The 16462-nt window shown below is 42.0% G+C and overlaps 1 protein-coding gene across 4 annotated transcripts in view; it reads left to right on the top strand.

Annotated features, from left to right (window-relative positions):
* Window positions 1-6101: 6101 nt before the first annotated feature.
* Window positions 6102-16462, top strand: part of LOC111872411 (parathyroid hormone/parathyroid hormone-related peptide receptor) — a 17391-nt gene continuing 7030 nt past the window's right edge. The window contains exons 1-8 of one of the 4 annotated variants that reach the window (XM_023866284.2): window positions 6102-6215; window positions 8304-8417; window positions 9895-10022; window positions 11065-11193; window positions 11979-12073; window positions 13679-13847; window positions 14982-15138; window positions 16002-16132. In XM_023866284.2, the coding sequence (XP_023722052.1) occupies window positions 6146-6215; window positions 8304-8417; window positions 9895-10022; window positions 11065-11193; window positions 11979-12073; window positions 13679-13847; window positions 14982-15138; window positions 16002-16132 (993 nt within the window). In that variant the 5' untranslated portion in view covers window positions 6102-6145. Of the gene's footprint in view, window positions 6272-6974; window positions 7019-8303; window positions 8418-9894; window positions 10023-11064; window positions 11194-11978; window positions 12074-13678; window positions 13848-14981; window positions 15139-16001; window positions 16133-16462 lie in introns of those variants that run through there. The other 3 variants (XM_023866288.2, XM_023866286.2, XM_023866285.2) reach the window with 3 other exon arrangements.

Genomic DNA, 16462 nt, shown 5'->3' with positions numbered 1-16462 from the left:
TATATATATACTTAAGGGGGATTGACATATGCGTTCCAAGAAATTCCAAATTTTAGAGAGGTAAAACTCAGTCCTACACAAATCCTAGCATGTTTTATAATCTCACAATACGAGGTAAGCTCGTACAAAGATTTAGAACTACCAAACATTGCGTAATTCGTATGTCCCATATGTATAGTCACTTCCACCACCAATAAAATATAACTCCTTGCTGGTAGAACATGGCTTCTCAAAGCGAAGTTTTGAGGGTCTAAGCGAGGCGTATAATTAGCACTATTATTAAATTCGTATTAATCGTAGTATTCGTATAAATATCTAATTATTAACGTCGAAAAGACAGATGTAGATACAATTCTTTCAAGCAAAGCAATTTTAAATTTGTATCTTATTCAGAAACGAAAGGAGCAAAATTCCTTGGTTCAGTTGTCATACGATACTGAGCTTACTTTCTTCCTTCGTTGTGCTCCTCAAGACGTGGAGTCCTGCAGCCACCACTTCAAGACTGACCACTGCTTTGCCAATTTATATATATATATATATATGATAGACGAATAAGATTTGTAATGAATCGGCTGTGGCATAAGCGAAGTACTATCCCATAATTTGCCTGTCCATACAGTTAATTACTTACTTACTTATGGAGCTCAGCCCTTCTTGAGGAGAAGCCAATTCTGCAGCTACTCAAGAATTTCCTAGCATTTTATGGAACCCGAAGGTTCATTACCGTGTTCACAAGAACCCTGCACTTGCTCCTATCATGTGCCAGGTCAATCCAATCCATACCATCCCATCCTATCTCTCCAAGATCCATTTTAATATTGTCCACCCACCTACGCTTTGGTCTTCCCAGTGGTCTCCTTCCTTCTGAATTTCCCATCAATATCCTATATGCATTCCTCTTCTCCCCATTCGTGCTATATGCCCTGCCCACCTCATACTCTTTGACGTGATCATTCTAATTATACATACAGTTAACTTATCTAATTAGCCTCAATCAAGATACCACGTGTCCCAGTCTAGACTGGACCCCAGTACTTCTCGGCTACTAGTCTAAAGAGTTTCCTCTGTGCTGTTCCTCTCAGTAACATCTGAGTCTCAGTTACGTAACTTCGCAAGAGAACATAAACAGTGGACAATAAACAATAAAGTTTGTGAAAATAAATTTTCATAAAATGAATACGTGCATTTGTTGACGTAACTGTATCTCCCATTGTCCACAAAATGAAAGGCATGACGGCAAATATTGTTTCATGACTTTACACTAAGAGACAACTTTGTAGAAACTAGTTGTGTTACTAAGGGACGATACAGAGGAATTGGATACAGCAAAAAAATAGACGTTACCCCTCAAATGAGATCGATCATTTGTATACATCATAAAGTTTAAGAGCTTATCGCGTCCTAAGAGAGGATTTTCTTTCTGCCAATCTAATATTAAAAAACATATAGACTGGTTCGTCTTGTCAACTAGCGGGTTATCGCAGAAATGAAACTGTAGATATCCCGTTACGATCATCTCTGGATTTACCGTCTCTGCTGACTGAGACTCTCGTTGTTGTCTCTACACGGAAGCCGATACACCAACAGCATCTCCGGAGAAACAAACGAAGCATCTTTCAATGCCCTTACCTATTCACAGTTCATTGTAATTTTTCTATCTAATTTGATGATACATTGAGCCTAACCTCGGAAAATCCTATTCAAAGATTTCATAAATGCTTTTCTTTGTCGAGAAGAAGATTTTATGTGTGTCATCAGGGCTAAATTTATAATAAACTTAGGTTATGTCAGTTCACTTCTTCGTATTTCTCATAATAACCAAAAATACGATCTAACTCTTCGTGATTTTAGAGAAAGAAACGTCTCAATAAAAGCTGTGGATACTATTCCTGTTTTGTGGAGGCCCAAGGGCAACCGCCCCAGTCGCTTCTTCTTAAATCCGACCCTGCATGTCACCTGCTTGAAAGACTCTCTTCGAAAATTAGTGCAAATCTGAAACTAACAGAACACTTGCCAAACAAAAATGTTATGCTTCCTAACATTGTGGATGAACATAGCGCAGTCGGTATACAGCCTGGCTACTGGGTCGGAATGCCGGAGTTCAATTCCCGGAAGGAACGAAATATTTTTCCCTACTCCACAGCGTCCACACAGGTTTTAAAGCACACGCAGTCTCCTATCAAACGGTATCGCGGGTTCTTTCTCGGGGATAAAGCGGCAGGGACGTGAAGCCGACCACTCATCAACATCTACTGCCGAGGTCAAGAATGGTGGAGCTATACCTCCACTCCCCGACATGTCTTCAAGGCGTGGTGCTTAAGTAATTAAGTAAAAGATCAACTTCCCCCCCCCCCCTTGGCACTACAGCCCCAGTGGGCCTAGGCCTACCTCCATGAACTTCTCCGTTCACTTCGGTTATTCTACATCTCACATGTTCGGTAGGACTCCTTGGGCGGGTGATCAGCTCGTCGCAAGGCCTCTACCTGTACACAAACACAGAAAAACGCACACAAACATCCATGCTCTGAGTGGGATTCGAACCCATGATCCCGGCTTCCGAGCGAGCGAAGACAGTACATGCCTTAGACCGCTCGGCTACCGTGACCGCCTAAAGGTTCAACTTTATTTTCCCTAAATCATACATAATCATCTATTCATGCTGATAACCACACCGCAACAATCAGTATACTTACTTCAGTATTCACCATTTAATTTCTACTGTCTCCATACCCTACTGGTACTGGTGCTCGCTATCAGCCCCTTTCTGCCAGCGAGGTTCCGATCCTCTACTGGCAGTGGTATCTAATAGTTAGTCCCTTTCTGTCAGAGAGGTCGCCCCTCCTCTGGCAAGGGTACCTAATACTTCCCCATCTACCGGAGGCATTGGAAACTACTTTGGGCGGGAAACTTTTGGCCAAATTTAGCTCAGAGGTCTCATAGTGACATGAGGTTCTTTTACGTGCCGTAAATCTACGACACGGGACCCACGCCTTCAAGTCCCTCCCGGAGGACTTGTTCCCTGAATTTTTCCGCCCTTAAAAATTCCACGACCTCCGCCGGGTTTGAACCCGCGTACCTTGAGCCATGAGGTGGGAACGTTACCCCTAGACTACGGAGGCCGCTAGTATACTTGAAGAAAGCAGTCTTCTGGGATTTGGCGCCGTGTATATGTGGTGTTAACCGACGTTTCGGAGGAACGTATCGCCCCCATCTTCAGGGTTGAAGAAAAAGTATAGGTAAATCTGCAAGCGACAACACCGTGAGACACGGTAAAGCATACTTACTTACTTACTTATGGAGCTGAGCCCTTCTTGAGGAGAAGCCAAATCTGCAGCTACTCAAGAAATTCACAGCATTTTATGGAACCCGAGAATTCATTACCGTGTTTGCAAGAGCCCTGGACTGGTCCCTATCCCGAGCCAGATCAATCCAATCCATACCTTCCCATCCTATCTCTCTAAGATCCATTTTAATATTGTCCACCCACCTACGCCTCGATCTTCCCGGTGGTCTCCTTCCTTCTGGCTTTCCCACCAATATCTTACATGCATTTCTCTTCTCCCCATTCGTGCTACATGCCCTGCCCACCTCATCCTCCTTCACTTGATCATTCTAATTATATTTGGAGAAGAGTACAAGTTATGAAGCTCCTCATTATGCAATTTTCTCCAACCTCCTGTCACTTCATCCCTCTTCGTCCCAAATATTCTCCTCAAGACCCTGTTCTCAAACACTCCCAGTATATGTTCCTCCCTTAATGTCAGAGACCAAGTTTCCCACCCATACAGAATCAGTATAAACATCAGAACGTAACAGGCATCGAATCACACACATGAACGTTAATACCTTCTTTTGAATAAGGAAATATCATCCTCAATTACATTATCCGGTGATCTATTCCTGAGTGTATAGGCTACAAACAGCTCCATGTGTTGTTCGATAGCAGACAGAAAACTCCTGGCTTAATTGCGAAAAGTAAGAGTAAACAACAGGCTTGCTGAGCCAACTGGTGTCAGAAATCCCATGCAGATTCTATTAAGTACACTGGACATCCGGTACTAGGTAGCTGATGCCACCCGATGAACTTGAAGGCCACAGGCTGGAATGACTCGGGGAAAGAGCAGAGGTTGTTGCCAAGCGGGTCACAGCACTCAGGCGCGACCTCATCCTAATGTCAGGGACACAAGTGTTTTAAAATTGCATGGGCCTTTTTATGGGGGGGGGGGTTCATTTACATTATGCTTGAAGACGCATATTAAACATCACGGAAGAATCCATACCAAGGTTACAGGCGATATCGAGTTCTCGAGTCGATATGAATTTATTTTTCAATTCAGACTCAGATAATTTTCTTGGATCTTCTTTTCATACTTTTCCTTTTATCCCTCCTATTTCATAATCCCATTTCGCCTTATATCTCCTTCTCCTCCTTACTGCTCTTTCTTTTCCTCCATCCGTTTTATTACAGTTCTCTCTTTTTTTCCTTCTTCTTCTTCTTCTTCCCAAATTTTCTCTCCTTCGTCTAACTTTTCCCCTGCCCTCTCTTATTACATCATCATCCTTCATTATCACAACGTCGACCTCANAATAAAATATATATATATATATATATATATATATATATATATATATATATATATATATATATATATGATATCCTGTATAAAGCCCCTGAAAAGTAAAGCTATCCTGTAATAGGCCGTGGAGGCTCACAGATAGAGTTGAGGTTGTCAGCCTTACGCGCCGGCCGCGTTTTAGTCCCCAGGAAGATTCCTGGTACTAATTTCTGTTAGAGACTGAGTAGATCCCAGGGCCATAGTGCGGCTGGAAGGACTAGGTAAATTGAAAAAAAAAATCCACCTCATCTAGATTCGACCCCGCGACCTTCCGGCTTGTAGCATAGTGCCTCAACCAACTACGCTACCTCTTACCCCTGCCTGAATATAAGGTTACTGAGCTACTTCTCTTTAATACTGCTTAGAAAAGAGGGGTCGCCTTTTTTCGGGCCCTTAAGAATAAATTGAAGAGGATGATTATGAGGAGCTGTAACTGCTAATTCTAATGACATTTATGAAAATGTCTATATAATTATATTTAAGGCATTAAACGTTGCTTACTACTGCTTACTACCCTCATAAAAATGGACATACTAATTTTTGTGAAATAAATCATATTTTTATTAAAAAGGGGTCGCCTTATATCCGCGATGTCTTTATGTTGGGCCCTATACGCTACTTCTGTTTTGTGGGGGCCTCTGGACAACAGCTCCTGGCGCTTCCCCTGTATGTATACTGCTCTGCATGGAACAATAAGAACATTGCATAAAGAGTTCTACAGTCCGGGATGTTACACAATGTAGTTCTGTAGACGTTCACCAACATTTCGGAGAGATTTACTGCCTCCAACTTCTGGGTCTAAAAATAAGCCACGCGCAGCAAACTTCAGGTTGCTCCTTGCTTGTTACTTCTTTGGTTCACTTTTAAAGGTAAAGGTAACGCTATCCCTGTAACAAGCCGTGGAGGCCCAACAGGGTTGTGAGACGTTGAGGGTCCCACATTTTCTAGACAATCGGCTCACAGATGGCGGTGAGGTTGTCAGCCATACGCACCGGCCGCCCTTTACCCCCCACAGGAAAATTCCTGGTCCTCATTTCTGTTAGAGGCTGAGTCGACCCCAGGGTCATAGTGCCGCTGGAAGGATTAGGTCAATTGAAAAAAATACAATGACCTCATCGGGACTTGAACCCGCGACCATCCGGCTTGTAGTATAGCGCCTCAACCAACTCCAAAAATGGAGACATCAATTCCTTCGAAACATCAGTGGCCAGTCAAATAACGAGCAAGTAATAAACAGTAAACTGAGGTTTGCTGCTTGTCTCTCTTAGTTACTTGGCTTAGTTTTGGACCTTGAAGATGGAGACAGTATGTTTCTTCGTAACATCGATGAATTTCTCTGTTACGTCACATCCCAGAAATACCCTTCAGTAAGAGTCTTGTTTGTCACTCAGACACTAGGGTGAGACAGCGCATGTTTGCAGCAGGTGTTGAGTCCTGACGTCACAATCCGATCCGTGTGTTGGCTATCCCGGCAAGTCAGGGGTCACGCCGTTCAGACGGGACGCAGACGGACAGTCGATCAGGCCACAATGCAGGCGACCCGTGTTCTATCATCTCTCTTCTTAACGCAAGCAGTGCTCGGATGTTTTCCGTCACGAGGCAGGTTCTGATAATTGCAGCGCATAAGGTTCATTTAGTCTGATAACATTATAACTGTGAGAAAATGTGATAATAATCATAAACATTACTTTATAGTGTACAGTGTAGGTTATAGAGTGTACTTTACATGTGAACAGAAATCTCTTAAAGGCACACATGACTTTCTGGATCTTGATGAAACTTTGTACGAACAGCTTACAATAACGTCATCATCATTATGATCATCTAGCAGTCATTGAATTGGGCCATTTGTTGATCCATTACGGCCTCATTCGTTCAGTGCAAAGTCGAAATTATCTTTGAGGTTCCGTCATTATTAGATAGTGAAGTAGATCATTGCGTCATCCCCCCGCCCCCAAAGTTACTAGATTCAAGTCTGAATATGAGATGGTAACCCAAATCACCATACCGGAGATTTGTAGAGCACGCGGGACTTTTTATTCCGTAAGGTTGCCCACTCAAGACATGACGTAACCTCAGATATGTTTAAGACAGGAAATAGTCTCTTCAAACGGCTTATTCGGTTCATAATTATACAAATTATCTTTGTATTCTACCGATGTGTTGGATGTAATTGGCTTTATATTTCGCAGTATTGTTCAATATGGATTCTATTTTTATCTTTTTTAACAATGTCTTCGTTTCTGTTACAGTTCACCAAACTGCAATTCTCCGTTCGTCCTATAAATTTCATTTCAGGGCCTGTCATTTTGAGACTGTCGTAGTTATTTGTATTTACGTTCTGTAAGTGTTCAATAAATTCGGTTACCAATCCAAATAGCGTCTATAGTCACCCTTATCAGGTGAGAGTATCAATTAGGATTATAATTAAATTATGTTATTCTATATGATATTTAATTCAAATTCAATAATAAGAGGACTTTTGTTAAAGAGCCATACTTTTCGCGCAAACCGGTTCGTTTATGCTTCAGATAAAGAAGGTATAAAACAACAATTGTCATTTAACCCTGACACTGTTTCGACAAATATTCACGGAAGAAAAAAGAAAAAAATTTACTCACTACATGACAGCATTCTTTTTTACCACGGGTGGAGATATTTTGAGCAAGCTTTCCTTGCGATCCTGTACAGCCTACCTAACGGACACGATATTCACTAATCGTGCATACAAATACATTAATGCATATAGCGATCCATTGTTTCACTCTTGACGTAACAATGCACAATCGCAAGTTATATTTTCTTGTAATTTGTTAAATGTTAGAAGTAGCAAGAATTGTTACACCTAAAACTTGCAAGCTCAATAACCTATCTAGCTAATTTTAGAATAAAAACAGCCAGTAAGTACATTTATATACGTAACCGTAACGAAACCGAACTTAACTTGAACTTAAATAATCTAACATAAGCTAACATCTCAAAGACATTTTACACATCGTCAGACGTACTGAAATAATTAAATAATATATTAATTTATTGCACGATAACTGTGTTCTTACAATCTATAAGATTTTATTTCAACACTGTGTAAAATAGAATAATTTATCAAAATTAATTTGTAGGAATATATTTTGTGTGGATTCTAGTAATCTCTAGCGAAGTCCCTTATAAATAACGAACTGACAAAACTTAAATTACATTTAGTTACTATAGGATTCTGACGATGGTGTATAACACACTGATATATTGGGTTTCTGGACTTTATCCATCGTCTTGGTTTTTAAGATAACAAATAAAAACACGACGTTTCGGAAACTGGATCTGTTTCCGTCCTCAGGTGAAGGAAAAGGGAAACACCTATTCTGTTGGGTCCGTTAGAAAGAGCTAGCTCTTTCTAACCCTTTCTAACCCTCTTTCTAGCCCTTTTCCTTCACCTGAGGACGGAAACAGATCCAGTTTCCGAAACGTCGTGTTTTTATTTGTTATCTTAAAAACCAGGACGATGGATAAAGCCCAGAAACCCAATATATCAGTGTGTTAAATTACATTGTTTTATTTTATACAATTTGTGGAAAGATGTAAGCCTATAATTACTGTATTTCACCAGCCTTTGTTCAAGCCATTGCTGGTTTTCCTCTGCCACTATTTGCGTTTCATCATTTAGATGTTATTTCGCAAACATTTCAGAACGACAAGCTATTACTCCAGCAGAACTGCTGAAGACATTTATGGACAACCAAAACCGAGAGCTGGAAATCGAGAAGCAGCAGTGTATCGTCACACAAAGTACACACCAACCAGGTCAGTACCAAACTGTACGACCACACTGTTCCTGTGCACATATATAGCTTCTGAATCTAGGTAATTACTTTAATAAAAACGGTAAAATACAACGCTAGAGTAGGTCCTCGGCACAAATAAGCGTCATGATAAGAAGTATGGGGAAGTGGAGGTATAGTTCCTCTCATTATTTTATATGGGTTATCTTACGAGTGGTGAGATGATAGATTTATAGCGAACTGGAAGAAATTTAGAAGGAAAAGGTCGTCACATATTCGAGGTACTATTCTGGTATTTGTCTGGAGAGAATGAGGAGAACCACGAAAAACACTGAATCATGTTAGCCGACGTGCCGGACAAGATTCGAAAAGAAAGCCTTGCCAGTACTAACCAAGAACTTTACCGCTACGCCAACCTGCTCTGACCTTATGCATTAATAACCTTGGAAACAGACGGAGGCGAGTGGTTGGCTTGACGACCTGGCCGCTTTATCTCTGGGGTAAGCGGCCCCTGTACTCATTGGGCAGGAGGCTGAGTGAGCCCCATAGTCGGTCTTTATCTCGTACAAAGGAAAGCATTTCTTTCGCTTCAGCATGGAATCGAACACAGACTTTTGGCCATTCAGAACGCAGGCTAGTTTTCTGTACCGACTGAACTAACCCGCTTCATAGTAACATCTTTGTTCTCCTTTACACGTTTTTTTAAATTAGCTCTTTTTACGACACTCTCCGTCTCAAGGCAACATAACGTCCGTTAATGATTAATGAATACAAATGATAAGTGGCAGGGGAAACGGAGTTACACAGAGAAAACCTCAAGTACAATTTTTACCACCATAAATCCCACATGACCTGACCAGGGATTGAATTAGAGTCATCGTCGTGGAAAGCTGACGATTAACCGCGTGAGGTACGGCGTACTGCCTTTATCTGCCTTGTCGTCTGTTTCGATGGGAGCTACCGCCTCAGGCTTCAGGATAATCTGATAGTAATCTGCATAATCATCACCATCAGAACCCCATATCTCATACAAAACTGTTCTGTTTAAACTACTCTGTAAATTCATTATTTAAAATTTCATATTCTCAGTTTCGTAGTTTCCAGTATTATGATCGTGGTGGGTACGAAGATGCTCCACAGCTAAGCCAGCGATCTGAATAAAAGTGGCTACTTGTTTCTGTAGATGAGCCGGGATAGCTCAGTAATGAGAGCGCCTAGCTGATGGATGGATGACCGTGGGTTCGGAGTTCGAGTCCCAGTAGAGGCAAGAATTTTCTCTCCTCCACGTCGTCCAGCCTGGTTCTGGGGCCCACCCAGCCTCCTATCTAATAGGTACCGGAGGTTCTTTCCCGGGAGTAAAGCGGCCGGGGCGTGAAGCTGACCATTCACCTCCAACTAATGCAGAGGTCAAGGAAATGTGGAGCTATACATCAACTTCCCCATACGTCTTCATAGCGTAGTGCTTAATTAGTTAAGAACAGGGGCAAATTTACCTTTAGGTGTTTCTGCTGAAAATTCGACGTACTGTGACGTCATGTGGGACGGTGTGATGTGCTGGAAGCCTGCCCTGCCAGGGACTCTTGCAACAGAACCCTGTCCTGAGTACATTGCACGGTTCGTCTCAGAGGTAAGCACACTTGAATTCATGTTACAATGTTCTACATGTCTCTCAGAGCTGCCACTGTGCTTAATTAAGCACAACCGAGCATACTGGCGCAAACTCTAACGCTTCTGACTTGAATTCGCGAGGTTTCCCGGTTCGAAACTCGGCCGCGATAAGAACCATTCTGAGGATTCATGTGATACTGCCAACTTCCCGGACAGTGCCTTAAAATGGACTACAACGGCTTCCTTTCGCATCCCGTTCGGCGCCATGTGGTCTTACCGATTCGAGCTGGGTACACTATAACACGATTATGTCAGAAGGTTTAAGATTTAAATGGGCTCGGTTTGTTTACATTCATTTCGATGTCGTGAATATCGCTTTTGAAACGAATTAAATTTGTCCTCAGTTTCTTAAAAAGTAAAGCTATCCCTGTAACCGGCAATGGAGGCCAATAGGCTTGTGAGACGTCGAAGCTCTCACATTTTCTAGACAATCAGCTCACAGGTTGTCAGCCTTACGCACTGGCAGCCCTTTACCCCCAGGAAGAATCTTGGTACTCATTTATGTTAGAGTCTGAGTCGACAGCAGGGCCATAGTGCGGCTGGAAGGATTGAATTGAAGGTAGAGTAGTTTATTGAGGCACTATGCTACAAGCCGGAATGTCGCTGGTTCGATTCCCGATGAGGTGGATTTTATTTTTCGATTTACCTAATCCTTCAAGCCGCACTAAGGCCCTGAGGCCCACTCAGCCTCTAACAGAAATGAGTAACAGGAATATTCCTGGGGGGTAAAGAGTGACCGGCGGTTAAGGCTGACAACCTTACCGCCATCTGTGAACCGACTGTCTAGATAATGTGAGAGCCTCGACGTCTCAAAAGCATATGGCCCTCCATGGCCTGTTACAGGGATAGCTTTACCTTTTACATTTTCTAATAACATTATATGGAATCGAACCGTAGACCTTCCGGCTTGTAGAGTAGTAGCTCAACCAACTACGCCACCGTCCTCAATTTCTTACTTCCTTTACAGTAGCTCAATACTTATATATCTGTTTATCTTGAAGGGATTTGCAATGAGATGGTGTGCAGACAACGGTTCCTGGTCCCTGAAACAAGAAAAGGGCTGTATCCCCCAACAAAACGCAGAGCACGTGGTTCATATAGGCCCAATAGAGGACTCTGTTTTACTGGCGGTAAGATACATTACGATCAAGAATACTGTATTCCATCTACACTGGGGACGAGGTAACGTTATCGTCAGTTAGTGACGTAGACCGTTACGTCATGATTAGAAAGTCACGACATCGTATTTTAACATACGTCCAGTATTCATATGCTGGTAGGAAATTTAAACACACCAACACAAAACTTATTTTCTGTAAGGCTGATTGCACAAAATAGATCGCCCCTGTGGTCTAGTGGTCAGAGTTCCTGCCTACAGATCCAGAGGTTCCGGGTTCGATTCCCGGAGATACCAGACTTTCTGAGGGATAGTGGGTCTGGAACGGGGGCCACTCAGCCTCGTGACGATAACTGAGGAGCTATTTCAAGGAAACAGCAGCTCAGCTCTAGATAACCGAAATTTACGACCGTGGGGATTCGTTGCGCTGAAAACGCGACGTCCTCTATCGGCTAAAGTTGGCACTAACTTCGCCGACAAGAGGAGGATGCTAGGTCGGTATAGTTCTCTTGCGGACTTAGACCACGGAGTCTGTATGCATGTTAGCTGTCAGATTTGGCAATAGTAAAGGATGGGAACAAAAGATGATAGCATTGTAAGGCATGTTTGAGTAGGTATTGTAGTGCGCAACATTTCCGAAGAAATCAGGTATTTCTTAAGAAGGATGTTATTAACAATTTCAAGCTGAAATTTCATAGACTTTTATTGTAATAATTAATAAATATTTAAGAGTTAATTAATAATCGGAAGGGATGATGGATCATAAATCATAAATTCAATTTAAATTTTTGTTCGCAGAGATGGGTACCAGTGTTGAAAACTGTATCTCAAGTGGGTTACAGTGTTTCGTTGGTAACACTGACTGTGGCATTCTGTCTTCTCAGCGTCATGAAGTAAGTTTATAACAAGTCTGGAAGGGCATACAATACAACGGCTTACACATTTATTTCAAATATATTATTTGAGATTATGAATCACTCTCTCGATCTTCAGTGTTCATTTATTGCAGATACAACAGTGCAGATACTACTCTGTACAGAAACAGAACGTTACATCTCATTATGGATATTCCGAGCTCATATCTCGGTCAGGATACCGGCTCTCCTGAATGAAGTTTCGTAGTTTCTCAGTCCCTCTAAGCAAATTCCGGAATGATCTCTCAAAATATTGTTTCACAAATTTTTCAGTTCATTATACAGAGTGTGTACAATACTGATCTTCCTAATAGATGTTATATATAATGTAAGCTACTGATAGCGTCCTAAAATAAAACGTGAATAAATAAATACATATTCTATATTTAGATACAGGGTTTGCAAACCTAGTGAAGAGTACAGAGCCGTCATTATTCAGACGCACAAATAGTTTAGCATGTGTTTTGTTTAAATATAATTAATAAGGAAAATTTTATCTAAAATTATTTTATTTATTCAAGTTTCGTATTCTATGTAACTTTAAGAAATATATTTTTATACAGTAAGTCTATTTATCTAGAAAAATATAAGGTAAAATTTACACTTTGTGCAAAAGCAAGCATTAAACTTGACCAGTATGAACAAAAATCAAATTTATTTAAAGTGAACATTTAATAATGCCAATTAAGTTTTAAAGGAGAAGGTAAATCTGTTCATGAAATTAATAGACATATAATGAAGGCTTATAAAAAACTCCGTGGCCTGTAGTCCTCAAGCGAACTATACCGACCGAGCGGCTGCCACTTGTCGGCGAAGCTAGTGTCAAATTTAACGGATAGAGGGTGTCGCGTGGTCAGAGCAACGAATCCCCACGGCCGTTAATCTCGGGTTTCTAGACCGGAACCGCTATTTCCTTGAAATAACTCCTCAATTAATCTCACGAGGCTGAGTGAACCCCGGTCCAGACCCACTACTTCTCAGAAAATTTGGTAGAGCCGGGAATCGAACCCGGACCTCTGGATCGGTAGGCAGTTACTCTGACCACTAGACCACAGAGGCGGTAATAATAAAGGCTTATAAAAAAAAAGTAAAGCTATCCCCGTACCAGGCCGTGAAGGCCCATAGGGTTGTGAGACGTTGAGGGTCCCACATTATCTAGACAATCGGCTTAAAGATGGCGGTAAGGTTGTCAGCCTTACGCCCGGGCCGCGCTTTACTCCCCAGGAAAATTATTTAATTAATTCCTGGTACTCATTTCTGTTAGAGGTTGAGTCGACCCCAGAGCCATAGTGCGGCCGGAAGGATTAGGTAAACTGAAAAAAATCCAATGACATCATCGGGACTTGAACCCGCGACCTCCCGGTTTGTAGCATAATGCATAAAATAAATCTCTACGCATTCTGGACTTCAACATTAATGTAGATGACTTGTCAGTCACACGCTTGGGACACTTTACTACCGCTGATGACCACTATGTAAGAAATAGTGTGAATCTTGACTTCAACACTACAGAAACTTCTGCCATAGTGAGGAACCAATACCCGTTCTTGTGGCCTACAATTTGTGTCCATTTCATTGTTACAGGAAGTTACGCTGTCCTCGCAATATGCTGCACCTTCATCTGTTTCTGTCCTTCATGCTGAGGGCTTTCATCACACTCCTGATAGACATTCTCTTCGTGAAGGGCGTAGGACTTGCCAAGGACGTAGAAGTTGATGAAGGTGGCTTGGTGGATTTCAAGCCCGACCGAAATGTGAGTTCATAACCCAGACAGCGATGTTTCATAGCTACCAGTTCTAAAACAAGAACTTTCAGTAGTAGTATTCGATTTGAAACGTAAAATTCTCATAGCTGAAATGTTTCCTACGTCGTCCGCGCCATGCCCAGTGCCGTATAGCGGGCAAATGAACCCGCATTCTGACACGTGGCACGTGTTTTCCGTGAGGTACGACCCGAGTCTATATAACAGGAGCAGAACAGTGATTGGGATTTCAGTTCAGTTCAGTAGTCGAGTTGAGTGTTCAGCTGGAGGAGTGCAGAAGGGAACAAGGAGTACAACGGAGAACAAGAACGAAAATGGAGCGTGTCCTGGTGATATGTGAAGGGGGTAGATTAGTGATAGCGCTATAATTGATTGTGATTGAGAGAGATTGCAAAAGAAAATGTTAATAAATCAAATCCAGAACCCGTTATTATTGGTCACGGAGCCATGAACACTTGAAAATACATTAGATTAAGACCGTCTAATTTATGGAACCGTACAGTAGAGTATGGTGCAGTTCCTCTGATACGTCAAAAACCATCCACCAGACTACACGGAGTCATGATCCAGGAGATCATAATAAAAATATTCAATATAAATTAATTAAATTGGGGCACTCAGTAGCGTAGTTGGTTGAGGCACTATGTTACCAGCCGGAAAGTAGCGTTTTCGATTCCTGATAAGGTAATTGGATTTTTCAGTAGACCTAATCCTTCCAGCCCCACTATGGCCCTGGGATCGACCCGACCTCTAAAAGAGATGAGTACCACGAATTTTTCTAGGGGAAAATTGTGGCTGGTGCGTGAGGCTGACAACCTCACTGCTATCTGTGAATAGATTTTCTAGAAAATGTGGGAGCCTCGACGTCTCACAACCCTATGAACCTTCACGGCCTGTTACAGCGATAGCTTTACGTTTAAAAATAAATTAATTAAATACATGCATTAGATATCTTCCAGGTAACTGCAACCTGCAGGAGAGTAGGGAGACAGTAGCTTCCTTAAAAGCATCACTCCAGTCGGAGTCAACTCAAAAGGCCACAAAACAAATTCTTACCGCGGCAGGTATCTCAGATACTGCGCATGTCTAACTGGACTTCTGCTCTGTGTGTGTCTCTCTGAACAGAACTGGGACTGCAAAGCTCTGACGACCATCTGTAACTACTTCATCATAGCAAACTACACGTGGATTTTCATGGAGGGACTTTACTTACACAACCTGATCTTCCTAGCTCTCTTCTCTGACACGAGTGCCATCACCCACTACGTCATTCTTGGATGGGGTACGTCACGTATTCTTTGAACACAGCACGCCTCTATCTGGAGGTTAGTCTTGAGCTGCTCTATTATGAATACCCTAGGACGATTATTAAAAATAATTTTAAACTGTTTAAACGCAAGTCTGTAATTGAATTTTCTGACTTCCTACCCTGGGGGAAAAAATTCCGGAGAAACCAGTGCCTTCAAGGGCTAAAACTTGCAAGAACTGATCAATGGAAATGTGTAAGATCTGAGGTTTTCACGGCGGTAACTTTGAAGAATGCCGTCTTATGAGATGTGGCGCCGTGTAGATTCTGTGTGAACAGACGTTTCGGAGGAACATATCGCCTACATTTTCATGGTAGAAAAATCCGCGAGCGAGGAACCAACGTGAGCAGATGGATACAGACTGAGCCACCAGTAGGGGATGGGTATTTTTGACTGGTGGCTCAGTCTGCAGCCACCTGCTCACTCTGGTTCCTAGCTAGCGGATTTTTCTACTCTGAAAATAGAGGAGATATATTCCTCGGAAACGTCGGTTCACACAGGATCTACACGACGCCACATCGAAGAAGACAGAATTCTTCAAAGGAACACTTATCAGTGTGAAAACCACAGCTAGAGAAAATAATTGCCTGATCTTCACGTTGAATTTTCAATAGTTATCTCAATGTCATTTTGAAATTTGTTCAAAATTGGAGCCATATTCCCGTTCGTGAAACATAAATTTCAATCGAGATTTATACGTACATTCAGTTTGGACAGGTAACAACATTTAAAACTAAATGTTCAGGTTTCTCGAAATGACTTTTGCTTTACCATGGCATGTCTTCTCAGTTACTTAGAATTGCTACAGACCAATATTTAATCAGTGTCTAACACGCAGGGTTACCAGTTCTGTTTGTGGTTCCGTGGGTCGCGATGAGGGTCAAGCTTGAAGACACAATGTGCTGGACCACACATGACGATCCGCACATTTTCCTGTTAATTAGGCTACCTGTCGTCACTTCTATACTTGTAAGTGATAAACAACTTTTTGCTCACTGTAATGTAACGTAACGTACGGTTGACAATATTCCCCCCCCCCCCTTTAAAGTAGTAGAGAGCCGGTCACGACAACCGAGCGATCTAAGGGCTGGAACACACACAGCGACATCGGTCGTACGGAAAAAAGTCGTACGATTTTTTGCCCTACGACCTTCTATGCCCGTTCCTTTCTTACTTCACCTGTTTCCGTCTTGTTGTGCGATGCGATGCAACTTCCAGCGTCACCTTACCTGTTGCAGCTTCGCTCGGCTTCTCTTTGTTATCGTAGCACTCTTTAATTTCTCAGGGTTCTGTTTTTTT

Source organism: Cryptotermes secundus, unplaced genomic scaffold (assembly GCF_002891405.2).
Source record: "Cryptotermes secundus unplaced genomic scaffold, Csec_1.0 scaffold247, whole genome shotgun sequence".
Classification (NCBI taxonomy): Eukaryota; Metazoa; Arthropoda; class Insecta; order Blattodea; family Kalotermitidae; genus Cryptotermes; species Cryptotermes secundus.
The sequence above is the reverse complement of the archived record's forward strand: the minus strand, read 5'-3'. Positions and strand labels throughout refer to the sequence as shown.